This window comes from Perca flavescens, chromosome 3 (assembly GCF_004354835.1).
Source record: "Perca flavescens isolate YP-PL-M2 chromosome 3, PFLA_1.0, whole genome shotgun sequence".
In the NCBI taxonomy this organism is placed as follows: Eukaryota; Metazoa; Chordata; class Actinopteri; order Perciformes; family Percidae; genus Perca; species Perca flavescens.
In genome coordinates this window covers 8921556-8941215 of record NC_041333.1, presented here as the reverse complement: position 1 = coordinate 8941215, position 19660 = coordinate 8921556, and the positions used below count along the sequence as shown (strand labels likewise).

Sequence of the window (19660 nt, the reverse complement as noted above, 5' to 3'; positions counted from 1 at the left end):
CCGAAAATGGGCGGGGGCCTATATCAGGCAATTCAGCTTGATTCAAGGAACACGTGGATGTAAGAATTTCTAATGTGTGATGTGTATTGTGGGAGGTAATGACAAAAAACCATTACAGCGCCACCTAGTGGTCCACATGTGTAATTTGTGGTAGGTGTGATCCACGGCCCATTGTCCATCTACCCTGTAAATTTAAAGTTGTTCACATTAGTGTAAGTGGTGAATCTAGAGTTGGATCACATTGGGTCCCATAGGCCACGCCCACTTTGACCCCTCGGTACTCTATTCTAGGGATGGCCTCAAGATTGGCCCCAGAAGGTACGTGTCAAATTTCGTATAAATCGGATGAGCCGTTCATGAGATATAAACTTTTTGTAGTTGTAGCGCCCCCTAGTGGTGGAAATGGGTCAATTTTTGCAACTGAGGTCCTTGCGGGGTTTGGGACCAGTCCTGAAAATGGCAACTCCCCACTATGTACGGTTTAGGCTGCAGTCGGAGTTTTAGGCGGAGAAGAATAATAAGTAAGAAGAAGAAGAAGAAGAAGAAAAATCCTTAGAAAAACAATAGGGTTCCACAGCCCTGCTGTGCGAACGGCGTAGCTATTGCTACACGCCGTTTCTTCCAGACTCGGGCTTGGACCCCTAATAATAATAATAATAATAGGTAAGCTATTCTGTTCTTAGGCTACTATATACTTCATGTGACTATCAGATTGTAGCCATATTTCTGCTAGATATTTTTTTAATTAAACTTTAATATTAATTTATACAATTGCAATGCCTTGATTTTAGTAAAGTTAGTACACAGTCATAGCCATAAATGCAATGGTACTAATAATTGGCATAATTTCTTTCGGTGTTTCGGTTTTCGGCCTTGGTTTCCTCTTTCTCGGCTTTCGGTTTCGGCCAAGAATTTTCATTTCGGTGCATCCCTAGTTTGCACAGTTAAATGTTACATTATGTTATTCTATTTTTTTATGTTAAACTATATTCTAAATTATAACTAATGAACCCTCCGGTTTCTTCAGGTTTCAGTTATTATCAGGATACTCTTCAAACTGGCAGCATTATCAAATTATATATCGTGATAAATATCGATATTGATCAACATGGAAGAAAATTATCATGATCATATTTTTTGCCATATCTCCCAGCCCTAGCTGGACTACAATTGTTCGGTTTGGAGCAGTTTGTGAACAGTGTTTTTTCTCTGAAAGATGGTAAGTGCTTTTTGGGGTGGGCTTTTTTTACTTTTTAAACCTATAACATGCACAAAAAGTGTATGTATGTATATTTATCTATCCTATCTATCTATCCTGTCTGTCTGTCTGTCATGTACCTTTTGACAAAATGGTTGCAGACAAGATATGGCTTTGTTTTAAAGTTTAAACTAAATAGTGAGGTTTTGTTTCTGTTTAGTAGTTTAACTCTTGTTTTAAAGAGACTCTTTTGGTTATATTGGTTTCTTTGTTTTAAACGCCACCTACAGGCCCTTCCTTTCCTTGGTAGTTTATGCACCTGTGATTTTTGTTAATCCCTTCAAAAATCGTATGTTAATAAATAACTTAAATTTACCAAAAACATCTGGTTTATGTTGCTTCCCTTTCCCCTAACGAGCGGGGTTGTAACACCAGATATGATCCAGTCATAAGCCCAGGGATTAGTATACAGTATGTCTAGTTATCAAGGGCGTTTGGGTTCAAGGTTGGGGGGTGGTTGAGCTCTCCAACTATCTAGGGAGGTCCAGGGACATGTCTGTGTGTATTGAGAAAAGCGACAAAAACTTTGGGGGGAAAACGGCCGACAAAAACAAAGGCAACACAAACTGAGAAAAATTGTCCCAAAAACAAAAAAAATCACAAAAACATTGTAAATTGTAAATGTCCTAAAAGCAACAAAAACTTTGGAAAAAGCCCAGAACGGATTATTTGGGGCGGGGGTTGTAAACCCCCCATCCCCCCCTGTAAATTAGACCTATGTCTAGTATAGGTGTTTTATTAGTGAACTGTAGAGGTGCTGGTGGGTGTATTCTCTTTTTATTTAGTTTTATTTTTTACTTCAGACAGGGCCAAGCCAGCTGTTTCCTCTGCCTCCAGTCTGAATGCTAATCTAGGCTAACTACATGCTGACTTCAGCTCTATATTTAACACACCGACGTGAGATTGATATTCATCTTTTCTCTAAAGTGACAAATGTCGTCCTGGTGCTCACCAATCCCCTCTCCTGTCTTTGCCTCAGCAGAGCTCCCAGAGCAGTCTTTCCCAGCCTTCATCCTCATCGTCTTCCTCCGTTTCTTCAATAAGCCAGTGGACCGCGCCGTCTGGTTCTCTGTCTGGAGCCGCAGGGACCACCGGAGGTCCCGATTTGACAAGTGGAGCTACCGAGCAAGACAAGAAGCTGAAGCAGTATCTGGAGGACGAGCGCATCGCCCTGTTCCTGCAGAATGAGGAGTTTATGAGAGAGCTGCAGCGCAACCGCGAGTTCCTCATCGCCTTGGAGAGAGGTAGGACTGTGGACAGCTGTTCATTTCACACACAGAAATTCTGCCCATTATGTCAGCATGAAGGTGGTGGCAGTGTTATACACAGGGTAATAGTCACTGGAAATAATGCCTAGAATGGAAACATTTGGTTGTGAGATACTTAACAGATATTATTGAGATCCTGACAAGTTCTTTAAGGTTGCTGTCATGAAAGGTTCCCTGTGGAGTTTTTGACCTGCACACTACATGCTCCTACTAGGCCTGTAATACACACACACACACACACACACACACACACACACACACACACACACACACACACACACACACACACACACACACACACACACACACACACAAATTTTTTATTTCAATTGTTAGTTGTTGGCACTTGACCCTATACACATTCCTAGCAACAAAAATGACATTCTGAACATAGTCATACTGAGAAATACAGAGACTGTGGAGCTGATAGTCTTAATTAGCTTTGTAGCAACTCATTTGGCAATGGCTTGAATGTAACGGACGTTCATTGATATCAAAAAGTTACACACTAAAGCTTTAAATCTCAAGCTGCACACAATGGGTTTTAGTGAGTAACGCTGAATGTAAACATAACTTTTGATTATAAGAACTCCACAGGGCACCTTTTTTAAAAGCCTTTTGTTTTTTATGTGCTTTTATTGCCATGATTTGCCTCGATGCTAGAGTCCTATGCTTGTCTCTTTGGAATAAATTTTTTGTCTAAGTAATGAAACTTAAAAGTGACTACAAACCACACACAGGGTTCGACATTAAGCATGGCCTGAATGGCGCGTGGCCACACAAGGTTACTCCGTGGTCCCCAAATATCCCCTGTAGACGTGATCAGGTCTCTGAGAATGTAGCGTTCCTTTTAGCTCAATGGCACTATCCAGAAACGCCACGTTTACCATGTTTCCCTGAAAATCATGATGTTGCAGTCCATAATCCCTTTTGTTTGCCAGAGACCGTACATTGGCGAGGAAAATGCTCTCCCTCCCCACCTTTTTGTTTACCGTCTCTTGTTGACTCAATTTTGAATTTGAATATACAGTTCCTGATCAAATGGAACCCTTTTTACCTCCCTAAAACCAACTAATGCGTGTGTGTTTTGAGTGTCACGAGCTCCTCTCTGGCTCGCTCAGCACTCAGTCTTTCACACACTGGCTGATTTATGCTGTGAACATTTAATCACCTAAAAGATGATTATTTGAGTGTTAACAAAAAAAAACTAGTTTTCAATTTGAATGAAAAATATATATTGTCATTCCGTTAGTCTTTTTATATATTGAAGTGTCCCAGTGGCTGTGTTAAGTTGCGTTTAATAGTTTTGGATTGCTGGTGTTTATTTTGTTTATTTCTTTTCTTTTCTTTACTTGGACAAAATGAATTCCATGTCTCCATTTTTCATACTCTTACATCCTTCAGTGTATGACCAAGGCCCTTGCTTCCATTGTTTTAATAGGTATATTTAGAGCAGGGTTTTACCCCGGGGTTTTAGCGCATAGGTGTAAATGACACAAACCCTCTTCCAGCGGTAAATCCTCATGGCTAATTATTATACACGTCAATAACGTGATGTCATCGGCCCTCCGCAGAGACAGGAGGAAGGACTGATACTGACTGATGTCTGTGACAAATGCATCTCTGGAATCTGCATTCTTTCTAAACTCCACTCAGTATTTAGATGTCAGGAATGTTATTTTATTGACCTTTTGGATTGTTTCCAGGGAGATATTTTTATTTCATAATTTGCTGTTGTAAAGTTATTGTTGCTGCTCTAAAAAGATAATTTAGCCTAGTTATTTTTAAAATATTCAATTCCAATCCCAGTCTGAATTTAAAGACAACCAGGCTGACATGGGCTAAAAGGCACACTTCAACATTCATCTAAAGTAGGGCTGAACAATTTGAGGAATAAATCTAATAGCAATTTTTCTGCCAGATATTGCGATTACAATTCGATTTACTATTTATTTAGCTAGCTAAAGTTCAATATTCACTGTGTAACAGATAAAACATGTCATGGAGCATTATAACCTAAGACACCATCAAAACTGCTCTATATTCCTATGAAGGATGAGAACATAGATATGAATTGCAGCAATAAATGTTTTTCTTTTAATAAGCATGGAAGATTGAACCGTCAAACACAGAACATTGATCACAAAAGCAATAATAATAATAATAAACTATTCCAATAAAAAAAATTGGTACTTTCCTGTAAACCGAAATGTCTGATCATCCTCCGTTCAAGTAAGTGATACAAAATAAATTAAAACTCCACTGAAAACATTTCTGGAAACAATCTGTGATATGTAAGATTATTCCAGCATTTATCTTATGAAAAAAAAAAAACGTAAATATAATAATGAATAAAAAATGTTAAACCAAATGTTAAATATTTCACATTTGAATAATTGCTTAGCTAATCGCATTCTTTCAAATTTCCATTTGAAAACAATTAATCTTTCAACCCTAATCTAAAGTCATGGTGTGTGATCATAGATCATATATGTTCCTCATTTCGTGCAGGCTTAGGACCTGGTTTTATTTTTCACTACAAAGACAGTTTAATACAGTGAAGTGTTTGTGACAGCTGTGGGAATACTACCTTTCTATCGCTTCTTATATTCAGGCTCTTTCTGAGACAAGTCCAGATAGGTTAGACGGGATTGGTGATAAGCAAAAGTCTTGCCTTGGCTGCTATGGTGCAACACTGCAAAGCTTAAACGTATGTTCAACTGTCATTAGACACTAGACATGGAGGTTTATAAGTCTGGGAATTGTACCATTTTTATACCAGAGCTCATCACATCCTGATTCCTCACATCAGTGGTCATAACATCTGCTCTCTGTTTTTAGATCGCTTGAAGTATGAATCAAAGAAATCAAAGTCCAATCATTCATCTAGTATGGAGAATTCCACAGGTAGATATCACTCATCAAGCTTCCTCTGCCAAGCTATTTGCAACTGTGTCTTTTGCACACTGAATTCTACTGAAGGTCTGTGTGTGTGTTTTTGTGTGTGTTTGTGTCTATGCATTCACTGTGATATTTGTTGATTGTGTCAAGGATTTGTTCTCCCGACATCCTTCTATAAATACTTGCTTCTGCAGTTGTGTTTTGTGTGCCAGCACACGAGTGTACAGTGGGGTAGTGTTGCTGTGTCTGTGTGCAGGAGAACCGTACTCTGCAGCTTCAATGGAGGCAGTGTCCGATGACGCCCTGTTCAGAGACAAACTCAAACACATGGGCAAATGTAAGTCTCCCCCCGATTTTACAGTCCAACTGATATTTCATTAATGATTGCATTGTCCTTTTTATTTTTTTATTTTTATTTTTTTTTAACAGGGTTCCCGCGGGGTATTAAAAGTATTTTAAGTCTTAAATTCAATATTCTAAAAATAAGGCCTTTTTAAAAGTCTTACTTTTCAAAAAGTATTACTTTACGTTTACAAATGTCTTAAATTATCTCTTGTCCCTTCGCAGGATGAAATAACTACCGTAATGTCATAAATAAATGCTTTGTGCGGGACTTTACAATTTACTCCGTTTGTGACTTGGATGTACAGTAATTCGACAGTACAGTAGGGCTTTGACTCCGAACTTCGTCATTTGAATATAATTAGAATATTTTAAAAAAATATTGATATTTGAACGAATATTAGGCAGCCCTTAATATTCTAACCTTTTTTGTGTGGTTTTTTTGTGTGTTTGCTTGTAAAAGATGTTTTCAATTCAGATTTCGAGGCTTTTTCACACATTTCAAAATGTAACTACACGTCGCGGCGACGTACACCGCGACGTGTAATGTTTGTTGGTAATAAACATTTAAACTGTTATTCATGTATTTGATGTTGTTAGGTATCACAAAACAGAATATAACACGAAGAAGTAGGTACTATTTTACAGCGGTTTGTCTTTCCCCCACAATGCATTGCATGACGTCACGTTGGGGAGACGACAGGCGAAAGCCCCGTCTCGGTTCACTGTCACGGTTTCTGCCACTGATCTGGCAAAATATGGCTTTTGGTCTCGACCGAGTCAATGTGTCTTTTATTATGTGTATAATAATATTGGGGGGGAAGTGAAAGGCAGCTTGGACGGGGATGCTGTTCGGCTTTTCACAAGTTTAAACAGCTAGCTAACGCTACGCCGACGTTTGCTAACATTAGCGCAACAGCGTTAGCTTAGACTGCTAGTTAAATACCGGTATTACAACTGTCTTCGGAGCTGCGTCCACGTTGTCAACACGACGTGGCGTTATGGCTCCTTTTGTATCATACTTTTATTGAATGAAATATTAAGCTTCGCTCCTACAAAATGTTTTTTTTTTGTAACATTACACACAAAGCTAACTGGCTATAGTTAGCCTGTACGTATGCAAGCGGGATTAGCTAACGTTGCGTAGCCAGCCAGCAACTTCGGCAATTGGCAGTAGTTTCGGCGAGCTAACCGCGACAGTATGTTGCCCACAATCAACCTCTGCTGCTAAAAGCAGTCAATCTGCAGTGATGTTTTGAAACGGAGACACATGGATGTGTTAGCTGTCGAGGTTAGCTCGCCGAAGCTGCTTGCTGGCTATGCAACGTTAGCTAATGTCCGCTAGCATACGTACAGGCTAACTATAGCCAGTTAGCTTTGTGTGTAGCTAACTAACTAACTAACTAACTAACAAAAACCATCTCGTATGAGCGAAGTTTAACGTTTCATTCAATAGAGTTATGGTACAAAAGGAGCACTAACGCCACAAATCTTACGTTGACAACATAGACGCAGATGTAGGAAACTCCGAAGGCAGTTGTAATATTTACCTAGCCGGCTAGGCTAACGCTGTTTCGCTAACTTTAGCGAAACGTCGGCGTAGCATTAGCTAGCTGTCTAAACTTGTGAAAAGCTGAACAGCGTCCCCGTCCAAGTTATAAATAAACACCAGGCAAATATGTTGTTACTGGAGCTAGTAGGCTAGCATCATAACGTGCGCTATCTAATCATGATATCAATCATATCTGTGTTTACAACCATCGGGGGATTTCACAGGTGGGACTGGAAAGTTAGCACATAGCTAGAGTGATGCCTTGTATTTTCTAGATCTAGATAAGTTTAGCGGTACTTATCTGAACTAACGACATGATCACTGTCACTAGATGTAAATAAAACATTGACTTTCACTTGGTGCTGTTCACTGACAGTAAAAACACATCTTCCTCATCCCAGTCAGTCACCATAGTTCTAGTACCAGGCTGATACACGTCTCCCCAACGTGACGTCATCACCGAATTGCGGGGAAAAAAACACTAATACCAAAAACAACAAAAACTGGCCTTTAACACTATTTGGAGACATTTTTAACAATGATATACATATATTAAGTGTTATATGTACCTATTAATCAACAGTGGTGGTTAACCTGCAACATGGGCTTTAAGTAGAGTGTTAACTTTTCCTGCTCCAGATTTCCCACTTTGGTCAGAAAGCACAGGGGAGACGCCTTGTTTCTCTCGCTATGACTCAAAAGTCACTACTCCCTCTGAAGCTACCGGTAATCGCCGTCACTCTCACTCTATTACACACAGACGCACACGCCGGCTCAACACACACACACACACACACACACACACACACACACACACACACACACACACACACACACACACACACACACACACACACACACACACCGGCTCGACGCACGCACGCACACACACACACACACACACATGCCGGCTCAACACATGCGCCAGCTCGACACCCACACGCACCGGCTCGACGCAGACGCCGGCTCGATGCACACACACACACTCACGGCCGCTCGACGCACACACGCACGCGCCGGCTCGACGAGTGCACACACACACACACACACGCCGGCTCGACGCACACACTCCTACGCCGGCGCGACCACACACACACATGCACACGTGCACACACACATACGCCGGCACGACACACACACACGCATGCACACACACATACGCCGGCTCGAGACACACACACACACACGCCGGCTCGACGCACACACCAGCGCACAAGTATTAAACATCAGACCACTTACGTAGGCTACGGTGAAAGCGCCGAACTTCCTGTCGAAAGCATACGGTTTGTGTTTAATCCAGGGTCTGACTTTTAATAATAACAATTTTAATGTTTGTAATGTAGTGTTTTTTCTTCTGAAAACATTCTGCCTATTGACATTGACTGATACACTGCCCTCTGGTGGACAGAACATATACAACTTAAGTTTGATTAAAAAATATAGGTCTTACTGAAGGCATTTAATGGTCAAAATAGTATTAATAAATATTCGAATATATTTGAATATTAATAAACAAACTAACTTTGAATATGATTTTTGGCCAAAAGTCAAAAATGTGATGCGCACCCCGCGTGGACGCGGGGTGCGCATCACATAAATGTAGAACGATAACAACGGTGGTGTTTTATCATAAATCCATCCACGGTGAGCAAGAATGAATTGGTTAGAATGGGCAAGTGTCTGAAGGTCTGGCCAGAGATGCGGACCAGCAGGCGGACGAGGCTGAGAGCAATGGGGCTGAAATTAGCACAACAAGCGGAACGGCGTGCGAGTCAGTCTAGCGCTAATGAAACGGCGGCGCTGGAAGACTCGCCTGCCATGTTTTGAAATGCAGACAACGTGCCAACGCACATTTGACCACCGGGGTGCGAACAAAAACCGACCGGAGCCCATCTCTTTATCCCCGCTGCTTTCAAGCAGCCTTCAGACGCTAAAGCAGGGATGAAACGATAACTGAAGCAATTGCCATTTACATTGGTATATTATATATTATCATATCTTGCCAAGGTGTAACTAATTGTGACACCTCATAATGCACACGTTTTATTTTTTATCTTATTTCTTTTGTGTTTTTAAGTTTCATAGCATAAGAGCTCTTCATGCAACTAACACTTTATCTTATGTTAATAGAGTACAAACATGCCTTACAAAGCTATTGTGAGCTAAATATTATTATAATAAAATGTTTTATTAAATTCATGTGACAATACTTAGTAAATCATTCTTTTCTCAAGCCTAACATCCAACACTGATTTTACATTTAATGGCCGTGAAGTTGGCATTAAATTTCATCCTAGGTGGTATTAAAAAGGTCTATTTTTAAAAAGTCTTAAATTTACCTTGAAGAATCCTGCGGTTTAAGGTCTTTGTCTGTTTGTAGTTAATGACCTAGGATGTTTTCTCTCCTCCAGCAACAAGAAAGAAGCTGTTTGAAATTGCCAGAACGTTCTCAGAGAAGACGAAGCGGAGAAAGTCAAAAAGGAGGATGCTCCTGAAGCACCATTCGTATCCTTTGGTCACAATAAAAATGATTTGTAAGATAGTAACATAGCCAGATCTTACACTAGAACTGCCGGGCTCTTTAGGGGTACTATAACTGTGAAGCCCGACGCGTCTGTTTCCTTTTGTTTGGCTGATGGGCCATTAACGCGTCGCCACTCTAAATCTTTACAGCGCTGCGTTAATCTCCTATAGCAGCAAGAACCACACACAGCAGGGGCGCTTATCGAACAGCTTGAACCCACACAAAACGTGTGCTGTTTTGCTATCTATTTATAGAAAAAATACTTTGCCACCCGCTGCCCTAATTGTTTGGCGATTTGCACGGTGTGTTGTTCAGTTCCGTACACACACAGTCTCCGAGGTTTCTGTGAGCAAGTCCTGCAAAACCCATCTGTTTGGCTCTATGTGATGCTGTTTTGACTTGTAAGCAGTGTATAACCTGCAGCACAAAGCTACGTTGAGACCAAAAATTCCCAAACCCATCCGCAGCCTAAATGCACTATCCCCATTCAAAATGAATGGAAAGACCTGTCTTTTGGCCGAACCGCTGTGCAGCGGACACATCCGTACTCTTAGTGGTGTAAAAGGTGCAGTTTTGCTATTTATTTTAGATAGATAGATAGATAGATAGATAGATAGATAGATAGATAGATAGATAGATAGATAGATAGATAGATAGATAGATAGATAGATAGATAGATAATTATAGCGTGTAGTGCACACACGGGGCTCCCGTCTCGGGACACACCTTAGTGCCTCCATACCTTAGTGTGATTAAAAGGGATTATAAATGCATGTTAGTGAGTACCAACGTTAATCATGTTTTGTTTTTGTTTTTTTGTTCTTTCTATCATTATGACAATATTGGTATGCGCAGAATAGGTATTTAGGAAAAGTCAGGGCAGGAGGGAAACATGGCATACACAATGACTGAATAATTTCAACTTTTGAATCCCATGTTAATGGCCTTGGCTATGGTGATTTTAGTGTTGAAAAGTGGGAATACTTTAATTCAGCAAATAAAGTATTTTGCTTCAATAATTCCAAGTGACATGGCAGTAAGTCAACTCAACACGTCGTCGTCCTCCATGAGTGAAACGACCAGACGTAAGACGCATATTGTTTTGTCTGTGTGCTGTTTGTTCACCATCAACGTCTTACATTATCTACATAGAACACTTCCATACTCCATGGATCAGCCTCCGTAACAGATTTCTGTGAGTCCGTACATTGTGAGAGTGATCGGGCTCGCAGAGGCCAGGGTTTTGGTGTTCTTAACTAAGCTCCTCACCAGATTGGGCACCGCCAACTCTACAGCCAATCTCCTCGACGATGTAGAGGGAAACCCCTGTGGTAAGAAGTGCATTTCACCCACACAATGTAAAACCTTTTAGCTTGCTTTGTCACGATGTTACAGTGCAGTGGGTCCAAATATTCCCTCAAACATCACGTCACAGGCCCATACATAACATTGCCCCATAGTGTTACTAATTTTTACTACTGGCTGTGGGCAGGTGTGGTGTGTTAAACTTGTGACCATGCCTGCTGTGTTCTCATCAAAATGAATTTGGAAGCACTATGTTCTGCAGTCCTGTTTTCTGTCAGAATGTAGCCTTACCTCTGTTTTCCACCGGCGCGTCAGCGCTTCGTTCTGGAGGCGCGCAATCACAGCCGTACAAGTCAGTGTTTGATATTCCACCAGCAGCACCACGGCGCGTCCCAGAAGCGTGCGTGAAGCGGGACTATCCAGTTAATTTACCAAAATACCCTCCCCCATATCATATATGTTTCCTCTACAACACCACGGACAACAAGAGATTCATCTTGGAGGTGGAAAAACATAGACCCCACAGATCCTTTCCATCAAGACAACGCCAGAAAAGAGTTTAACTGTGTGAGTGCTTTGAGTGATGGGAGATACTAGCTTAATAAACACGTGATTGTTCTGTAAAGTACTTGTAGAGACAATATAATCTGCGAGTCAGGCAGCAAGATGCTCTGCTTCTGAGACTCTCCCGGTGTGGTATGGCGCGTGGCGGAGGACAAAAAAAACCCGGATCCCAGCACAGATGCACCAAGTGGGGAATCGAAGTCAGGCTGAAGTAATGTGCATCTTTTTGAGATTTGAGCTGGTACCTGAGGGGGAAAAAAAAGAAATTAAAATAATAAAATCCAACTTTATGGTCTAAAGTTCTCTCCACCTCCTTTTGCGCTTTGAATATTTTCAACCAATTTAAATAAACATGGCATAGTTGTTGGAGACCCCCTTAATAACTGTGTTCATTTGTTTTTGTGTGTGTGTGTGTGTCCAGAGGATGGTCAGCCCAGAAGAGCAAACACTCAGGAAGAGAAAGAACAACGCAATGAGCCAATAATATGGTAAGTTACTCCGCAGTCATTCCAGGGTGGGCCTTAAGTGAGTCCTGTTGTGAAGACTATGTTGTAACTAGGGCTGCACCATATGAGGAAAAGATCTCCATACTTGCGATTATTCTGACTGATTTTGCAGTTGCGATATGATTCATGATACTGGAGGAAATAATCATTCTAATTTTCATTGAAGAAAAAAAATATTTATAGTGTGGTTGATTTATGAGAGGATCTGTCCCAAACAAAGATGTTTAGCAGTAGCAAACTGTAGCAGCTTGCAGTGTTTCTCTCACAGAAATAGACAGCAGTCAAGCTTCCCGTCCGTCACTCGTATCTCTGTGGTCAAACCAGCTGCCGCTAAAATTGGAGACCGACGCCGGCAGAGTAGAGCAAAGGAGGAGTCAGGACCTTCTTCCTGTATTTACTTTCTTGCTCCCTCCCCCAGACATATCCGACCAATAAGAGGGCTGGATGTTCTTGCCTGATTTGTAAGGACTCATTTTGGTACACTTGAGATTTTTCCAGGTGTGAAACCAAACCGACTGAGGGCAAATCGCTCCAAGTTTACTACATCACCAACTGATTTGGACCAAAGCAAACGAACTACAGGTGTGAAAACGCCCTAAATCGAAGAGGGAAGAAAGGTGTTTGTTACATCGAACTGGGTCAGGAAAAAAAGATTTCCCTGGGATCTGTCAGGAGGCAACAGTCTGGTTGAATAGTTGTAATAATACAACTTTATCATTTTGTCTAAGCTTCAAAGCTACGGTTTACAGTTTTAAGATAAGTAGTTTCTCCTAATTCCGTTCTAGTTCAATGTGCGTTTTTTCGATTATTGACGTCCTACTATCTGAAAAATATTTGTTGATGCTCCAGCTCTTCTAGTTGTGCTTCTCAAGTATGAAGACGTGTGAAAGTGTTCAAACCGGTTTGATTCCCAGCCAAACACTGGACCGGTATACAGGATGTTACCACTAGGTGTCTCACTTGTCTCAGCCGCCCCTGAGTGAGACTGATGAGAGATTGGAGCGACTCCAGACCAAACCACTATCTAGGGAGGCCCCAGCACATGTCTGCATGTATTGAGAAAAGAAACAAAAACATTGGGAAAAGAAACAAAAACCTCGAAAAATTGTCGACAAAAAAGCTTAACAAAAAAAAAGCTCAACGTCAAAAGGCGTGAATAAAAAAAACCTCAAGGTGACAAAAACATGAAAAAAATGTCAAAAGCACACCAAAAACTAAGGAAAAAGCCCAGAATGGATTATTGGGGGGTGGTATCATATTCCAACCATAGTGCTGTGACACTGTCAGGCTGCTGAATATGCCAGGAATATTAGCCTCGTAAACCGGACTGAACTGGTGGAACCAGGAAAAAAAAAACAGTATGAAAATTCTTGAGTTTGGTCTTGGTTTAAGAAAGTGTGTGTGTGTGTGTGTGTGTGTGTGTGTTTTTTGTTAAGAGCAGAAAAAATTGAATTAAATAGTTTTGGGGGTCAGAGACGGAGATGAATGCAACCTTACTTCCAGCAATAATTGTCTTTATTGTGGAAATGCTTCAAAAACTTTAAGATGGTTAAAAACGGAGAGCCTTTCAATACTACCAAAGACCCTCTATTATTTGGGTGAAATGAGGCTGCAACATAAAGAGTCCTATTGGAGCAACGTGTCACATGTCTGTGTGAAAAGGCTAAACCGACCGCCTGTTTTTGCATTTTAAGCCACTGGTGCTGTGTGTGATTGTCATGGAGGAAGAACGAGTCTTGGTTGAGAAGAAGTGTCATCAGATAAAGTTTTTGTGAAAACAAAAAGATAAGAAACCTAATCCCTGTAAAGTGGAAATAAAGAAACGGTGATGTTATAACCACCTTCTTATCCCCTATCAAGTAGCACGAGGAAAAACGCCAAATATCCATAACGTTATACTTAGTGTTACTATTATAAGACACATGACCTTAAATAAGCACGGTCATGCAGTCTGTGGGGGTGGGGGGGTAGCAGGTCACATAGCAGGGATATACGTCATCTGAAAGCCTGGAACCTGGAGATTAATTTGAGACGTATATATCTTCTTCTACCTCCTCTGTTTTCTTCCTCTCAACGAAGCTTAAAACAGAGATGGCCTATCGGCCGGCACTTTTACTTTGAAAAGCCTCGAAGTAAGGCGCAGACCCTAATCATTCAGACTCTCTTCTGCGTTTCAGATCGCCCTACGCTGCACCATATCAGGGTTACCGTGGCGACGGCAGCATGACCTATGGGTGGCGGCCTTGCAGCTCTTCCTGTCTCCACCTGCTCCCCCCACGCTCCCACCCTAATCCAAACCAGCCGACGTAAAGGCTCAGCTGTGAGTTGTTTGCCCCTCCTTCCCAGGGAGAGGAACCGGACTGTACCCAGCACTGGCCCGACGGTCTCTAAAAGCATTATCTCTGTATTATAACACTTTAATATATCATTTAAAATGTAAAGGAAATGCATTAGTCCTTCCCAGTATTTGTTAACTGCTTCCTTTAATCCCCTGAGAGGAACACTAGCGTAGTGATGATCTTGCCATATGAACCTTTTATTACTTCTCCAGACTGTATGTTTCTGATTGGTGTACCTCAGGCTTGGCATTTCGGATCCAAAGTGTGCACATGCTCCTTTATATACACTAAACCATGAAGAGCTTTTTTACCATGTTTTCTTAATCCGATTGTAATATTCAGCCGTTTTTGAACGTCGGGGCTTATGTAAAGTTCTTACGTGCCAGAATATTGTGGCCATCAAAGCTGTGGCTGCCCAAATGTCGACAGTTGGCCATTGTAACCGATTGATCACATTTGGAAGTGTGTGTTCTTAGAAAGCATGTTTGGAGCAGTTCACTTGAAAGGCTGCAGCGTTTGGAGCAGTGTACTAGTTTGCTTTGTTCGGCAAGGTGAAAACGCGGTCATTCAATCAGTTGTAGCAGCACTAACGGCACTACGGCCGAGACATTAAACCAGGATGACCGACAAAGTAAATCATTTATTGAACTTGCTTACTGGGTTTCAACAGACCGGTAATAAATAACTCCAAAGTCCGTCCGAGGTCTAAAGGCAAAAGTTCACATGAAAAGTGACCCAAGTAGTTGTGTGAAAAATGAAAAGAGGGAGCTTGAGGGAGAAGTTAAAACTGTAAGGGTGATTGTGGGATTCAGTTTTGGGGAGAGTTTGTCAGATGTAGCCCACCCAGTGCCGTCCTAGGAAAGGTGTGTTTGGAGGCGATGTCAGACACTGGTTGACTGTTCAATAACAACGCTTGGTCTGAAGCCTACTGAGGCCTTTAGAGTAGGAAAGTCAGTTTTCTATTACACAACACATGATCACAAATCAATCCATTTCTCCAATTGTTTTCCTACACAGCGATACCAAAGCTTTGATGAAAATGAAAACGAATGTGTTTGATTACCTTCCTCCAATTTTAATATCGTGGTTACACTTTGTAACTCCAGCAAACCAGTGGTGGCCTGTAAGGTAGGAAAATGCATTTAAATCTCTTTTTTTTTTTTTAAAAAAGCAACGCCTTTGGTTGCGTGCTCGAACAAACACAGCTTTCCGTGTTCTCAGGGTGGGAAGCCAGTGAAGGGCTCTCAGCTCTGTGGCTGCAGCAGTGACTCCTGCTGGTCGGTTAGGGTAGTTTCACCATGGGGAGTGAAACGCGGCGAAGCTTGAACCTCATCGACGCGTTCTCACGAACGAGTTCATAATATATCGTACCAAAACGTAGCCACACCATGATATCTTACGAAATGAGGCGAACGCCGGCACGCAACGCTGGCTACAGAGCACTGTAAGTTGTCGGTCCTATCAGCGGCCGGTGCTATAGGACTATAGCTATATAGTGTGTATATATAGTACTATGCTGAGAAAAGGTGACTGTGAGCCGGGCACAGAGCACTGCGAGGCGTCGGTCCTTGCAGCGACGACCGTTAAGTCTAGGCACCAAAACGACTCGTTCAATTTAGGAAGAAGATCGTGGTTTGGATTAAAGCTTCAGTGCGTAACTTTTTTTATATTAACCAACGTCCGTTACATTCAAGCCATTGCCAAATGAGTTGCTACAAAGCTAATTAAATCAGCTCCACCCAACTCTCTCTGTGTTTATCAGTATGGCTATGTTCCGAGAACGGTGTCGTCCGGTGACATTCGCGCGCTGAAAATCGAGTGAAGATAATCACCTCTTCTGAAGAATCAATCACGTTCTTTTTTTAATCCTCGGTCTCCGCCTTGGTTACAAGTAACTGTGTGTGGGGGGCAGCGATGCATGATCACGGAAGGGTTGTATCATGGGGACGCGCTGACAGTGTTAAGATAAGATCAGCCTTTGTCTCCTGCAGGAGAAATTCATCTTGGGCATTGTTGTTGTCATTACTTAGAATGCCTCATGGGGGGGGGAGACAGAAACTAAACACTATAGCTTTTAAAGACTCCCAGGGAATAAACGCGCGTTTCCTGGGTGAAGGTCTTGCGTTTTCCACTGGAAGCGAACTGCGCTCCCTGGCTTGAAAGAGCTGCGTGTTATGACCCACCCACTCGACCTCCTCCCTACGCGCTCCACAGTGTTCTTAGACAGCAGCAGTCAATGTGGTGCACACAGCAATAAACACGTGGAATACATGGGGATTACAGTGCTTTCACTTTTCCCAACTATATGTAAGAAGGGTTCGTGAGAACACACGTTTTATACCCCCATGGTGAAGCCAATTGCTGACAGGTTACAGAAACAGGTGGAGACACCCTGTGTCCCAGAGGTAGAACATGTTTGTCTTCAACCATCCTCTGGACAACATTCCAGATAATGGCGAGGTTCAAACAGGAATTGGGCAGTCCAATCCCAGATGTCAACATCTACCTCCTCATCCCGATAAACCCCTGTTTTTTTTTTTTTTTTTTTTTTTATGGTCATGTCCTATTGATAAGGATTCTTTTTTTTTTCAGTTTTGCTCAGAACTGCGTTTTTGGGGCACCACTGTAAATTTTCTTTTTGAAGAATGGCATTGTTCTCATCTTGCCTGTTGAACCAAACTAGGAGTCTGACTCCAGTGCTCTAGACATGCTTCTTTAAGCTCCATTCACTGCTTCACTCAAACTTTGCTAATATTCTGCCAGGTTTCTGGAACTCTTGCATTAAACCTTTTAAAGAGATGTTCGCAAGATGTTCTGGAAATGAGAACTATCATCCAGAATCCTTTGCCATGTCTGAGATTGTCCTTGTGGTCTTTAAGTGAATCATGTCTTTTGTTGATCCACTTCTTTAGAGAAGGGGAACGTATTTCTAAACTCCAATGTTAATACCGTAATAGCATCATGGTGGGACATGAGATAATCCATTGTTGTGATTTCCACTAAATGATGGATATGCCAGTTTGGGAGGATAAAAGCATCTGAAACATGATCTAGAGACTGATAGAATGCGGATGAAAGTAAAGACTGGAAACGGAGATGACCCTTTTCTACTGCTCTTTCCATTTGTATGTGTAGATTTGAAGCATGGATTAAACAAGTAGTAAACGTCTGATGTAGCCTGTGTGAACAGAAGGTGTTAGGAGAGGACAGATTAGAGCAGTGAAATCAACTTTCTTCTCCCTTTGTGCATTTTTTTTTTTTTTTTTTATCACTACAGAAAATCTCCACAAATGAACTTTTCTGGATTTTTTTTTTAGATTTTTCTCAATTTTGTGTGTGTTTGTTATCGATCCCCTTTTTGATTAAACTACTTAAATGTGCTATTTGCTTATTTAGTGATGTGCAAGGTTTGGGTGTCTGACATGATTTTAAATAAGGGCCATTCCAGTGTTGATGCATGTTTTAGACCATTTACTATAAGTCATGTATTCATGCCGATACTTTTAAAGCTCTATCAATATTTTTATATAAACAATCTTCAAATGACACTTGCTAAGTACCAAGCACATTTACTCCAGAACTATACTTAAGTCCAGATGTTGAGGTTCTTTACTTGAGTGTTTTCTTTTCATGCCACTTTCTACTTCTACTCCGCTACATTGCAGAGAGAAATATTGACGGCTTTAGTTACTTTAAACATTAGGATTTTTGTAACACAAAATGCATGTGGTTTATAAAATCTGATGTTTTATTATAAATTAAACTAGCCAACAATATAAGGGCCTACAAGTCCAGCTGAGATGATTAGACCATTAAACACAACCGTTTGGATCCTTTCCACTTTCTAAAATTGAGTACTATATTTTTCTAATCGTACTTCCTTTAGTAACCCTATCAATGCAGGACTTTTACTTGTAACAGAGTATTTTTACAGTGTGGGATAAGTACTTTTCTGAATACTTCTTCCACCGCTGCTTATCACCAACTCTGCAGTGCACCTCTGCTCATTGACCTTTTTTTTTTTTTTTTTTTTTAGTCGTTTTCAGCTCATTGTGCACATTGTTGAGCAGCTGTTTTCAGTAAAAAGCTCTGATAAAGCCACTGTTCACTTCCACCCAGCACCAAACCACACCGACCTAGTTGGAGACTAGCTGGGGAACGTAGTGGAGCCTTTAGCTGCTAAACAGATCGATATGTTGGAGACCAACACAGCTAAAAGGAGAGAGAATATTGGATTTCAGGTAGACCCAAACACTGCTATTGTTTCTCTCGTCAGTTGTTTGCTTACGTGTTTCTCATAACTTTATGAGATTTATGTCACTTTTGCGGTCACAGTTCTGCTTCCAACAGATGGCCAAAAAAGAAATGAATGCAGCTGTAAATAAATGGGCTGAAACATGCAAAGTCACTGATTAGTAGTAGTCATGTAGCTGGGCTGAAAGAACATCAGGGTCAGGTGTTCTATCTGTAGGGAGGAGCAGTGTTTCCTTAAGTGACCAATCCCTAAACTGATCCAATCAGAAGGACTTGACTGTGTGCTTTGTCTCATTTCTCATTACACCAGTCTGTTTTGAACATTACATTTCAAAGGAGAACTCTGAAATGAATTCATGTTAAACTGATTGATTGAACTTTAGTGGCTTTTTGAGGATTGGATTTGCATAACGGACCTTAACCCTCCTGTTGTCCTTGGGTCAAATTTGACCCGTTTTCAAAGTTCAGAAGAATCAGAAGTTTGGGTTTCTTTAAAGCAAATGACCCAAAAATAACACTGATAGTTCTGTACAACGCTCTTCACAAAGAAAATCAAGGATCAGATCTATACTTTTTTTATAGAATTCTGGGTGTTTTTATTAAATTTTATAGCATTTGAAAAGACATTGAAATGGTTTCTAAACAGTGTCCTGACTAAATTTGGACAGTCTGTGATTATCCACTCAACCGTAACGATTTGTCAAAATAATTCATAATTTCAGCTTGTTTTTTACTCAAAATGAGGTCAAATTTGCAATAAATTGGCCATGAATTAAAAAAAAATAATAATAAAGTGTAATAAGTTGTAGTGGTGAATTTGTTGGTAGTGGAAATAACCGCAGAAAGA

At 41.0% G+C, this 19660-nt stretch overlaps 1 protein-coding gene across 4 annotated transcripts in view; it reads left to right on the top strand.

The window, feature by feature from the left end:
- The window catches only part of cuedc1b (CUE domain containing 1b), a 35689-nt gene extending 19974 nt beyond the window's left edge, over positions 1-15715 (top strand). For 2 of the 4 annotated variants that reach the window (XM_028573191.1, XM_028573190.1), the window contains 7 exons: positions 2238-2502; positions 5368-5433; positions 5684-5764; positions 9733-9826; positions 11118-11176; positions 12136-12202; positions 14398-15715. In XM_028573191.1, coding sequence (XP_028428992.1) covers positions 2238-2502; positions 5368-5433; positions 5684-5764; positions 9733-9826; positions 11118-11176; positions 12136-12202; position 14398 — 633 coding nt within the window. In that variant the 3' untranslated portion in view covers positions 14399-15715. The remainder of the gene's footprint in view (positions 1-2237; positions 2503-5367; positions 5434-5683; positions 5765-9732; positions 9827-11117; positions 11177-12135; positions 12203-14397) is intronic. The other 2 variants (XM_028573192.1, XM_028573193.1) reach the window with 2 other exon arrangements.
- Positions 15716-19660: the final 3945 nt, after the last annotated feature.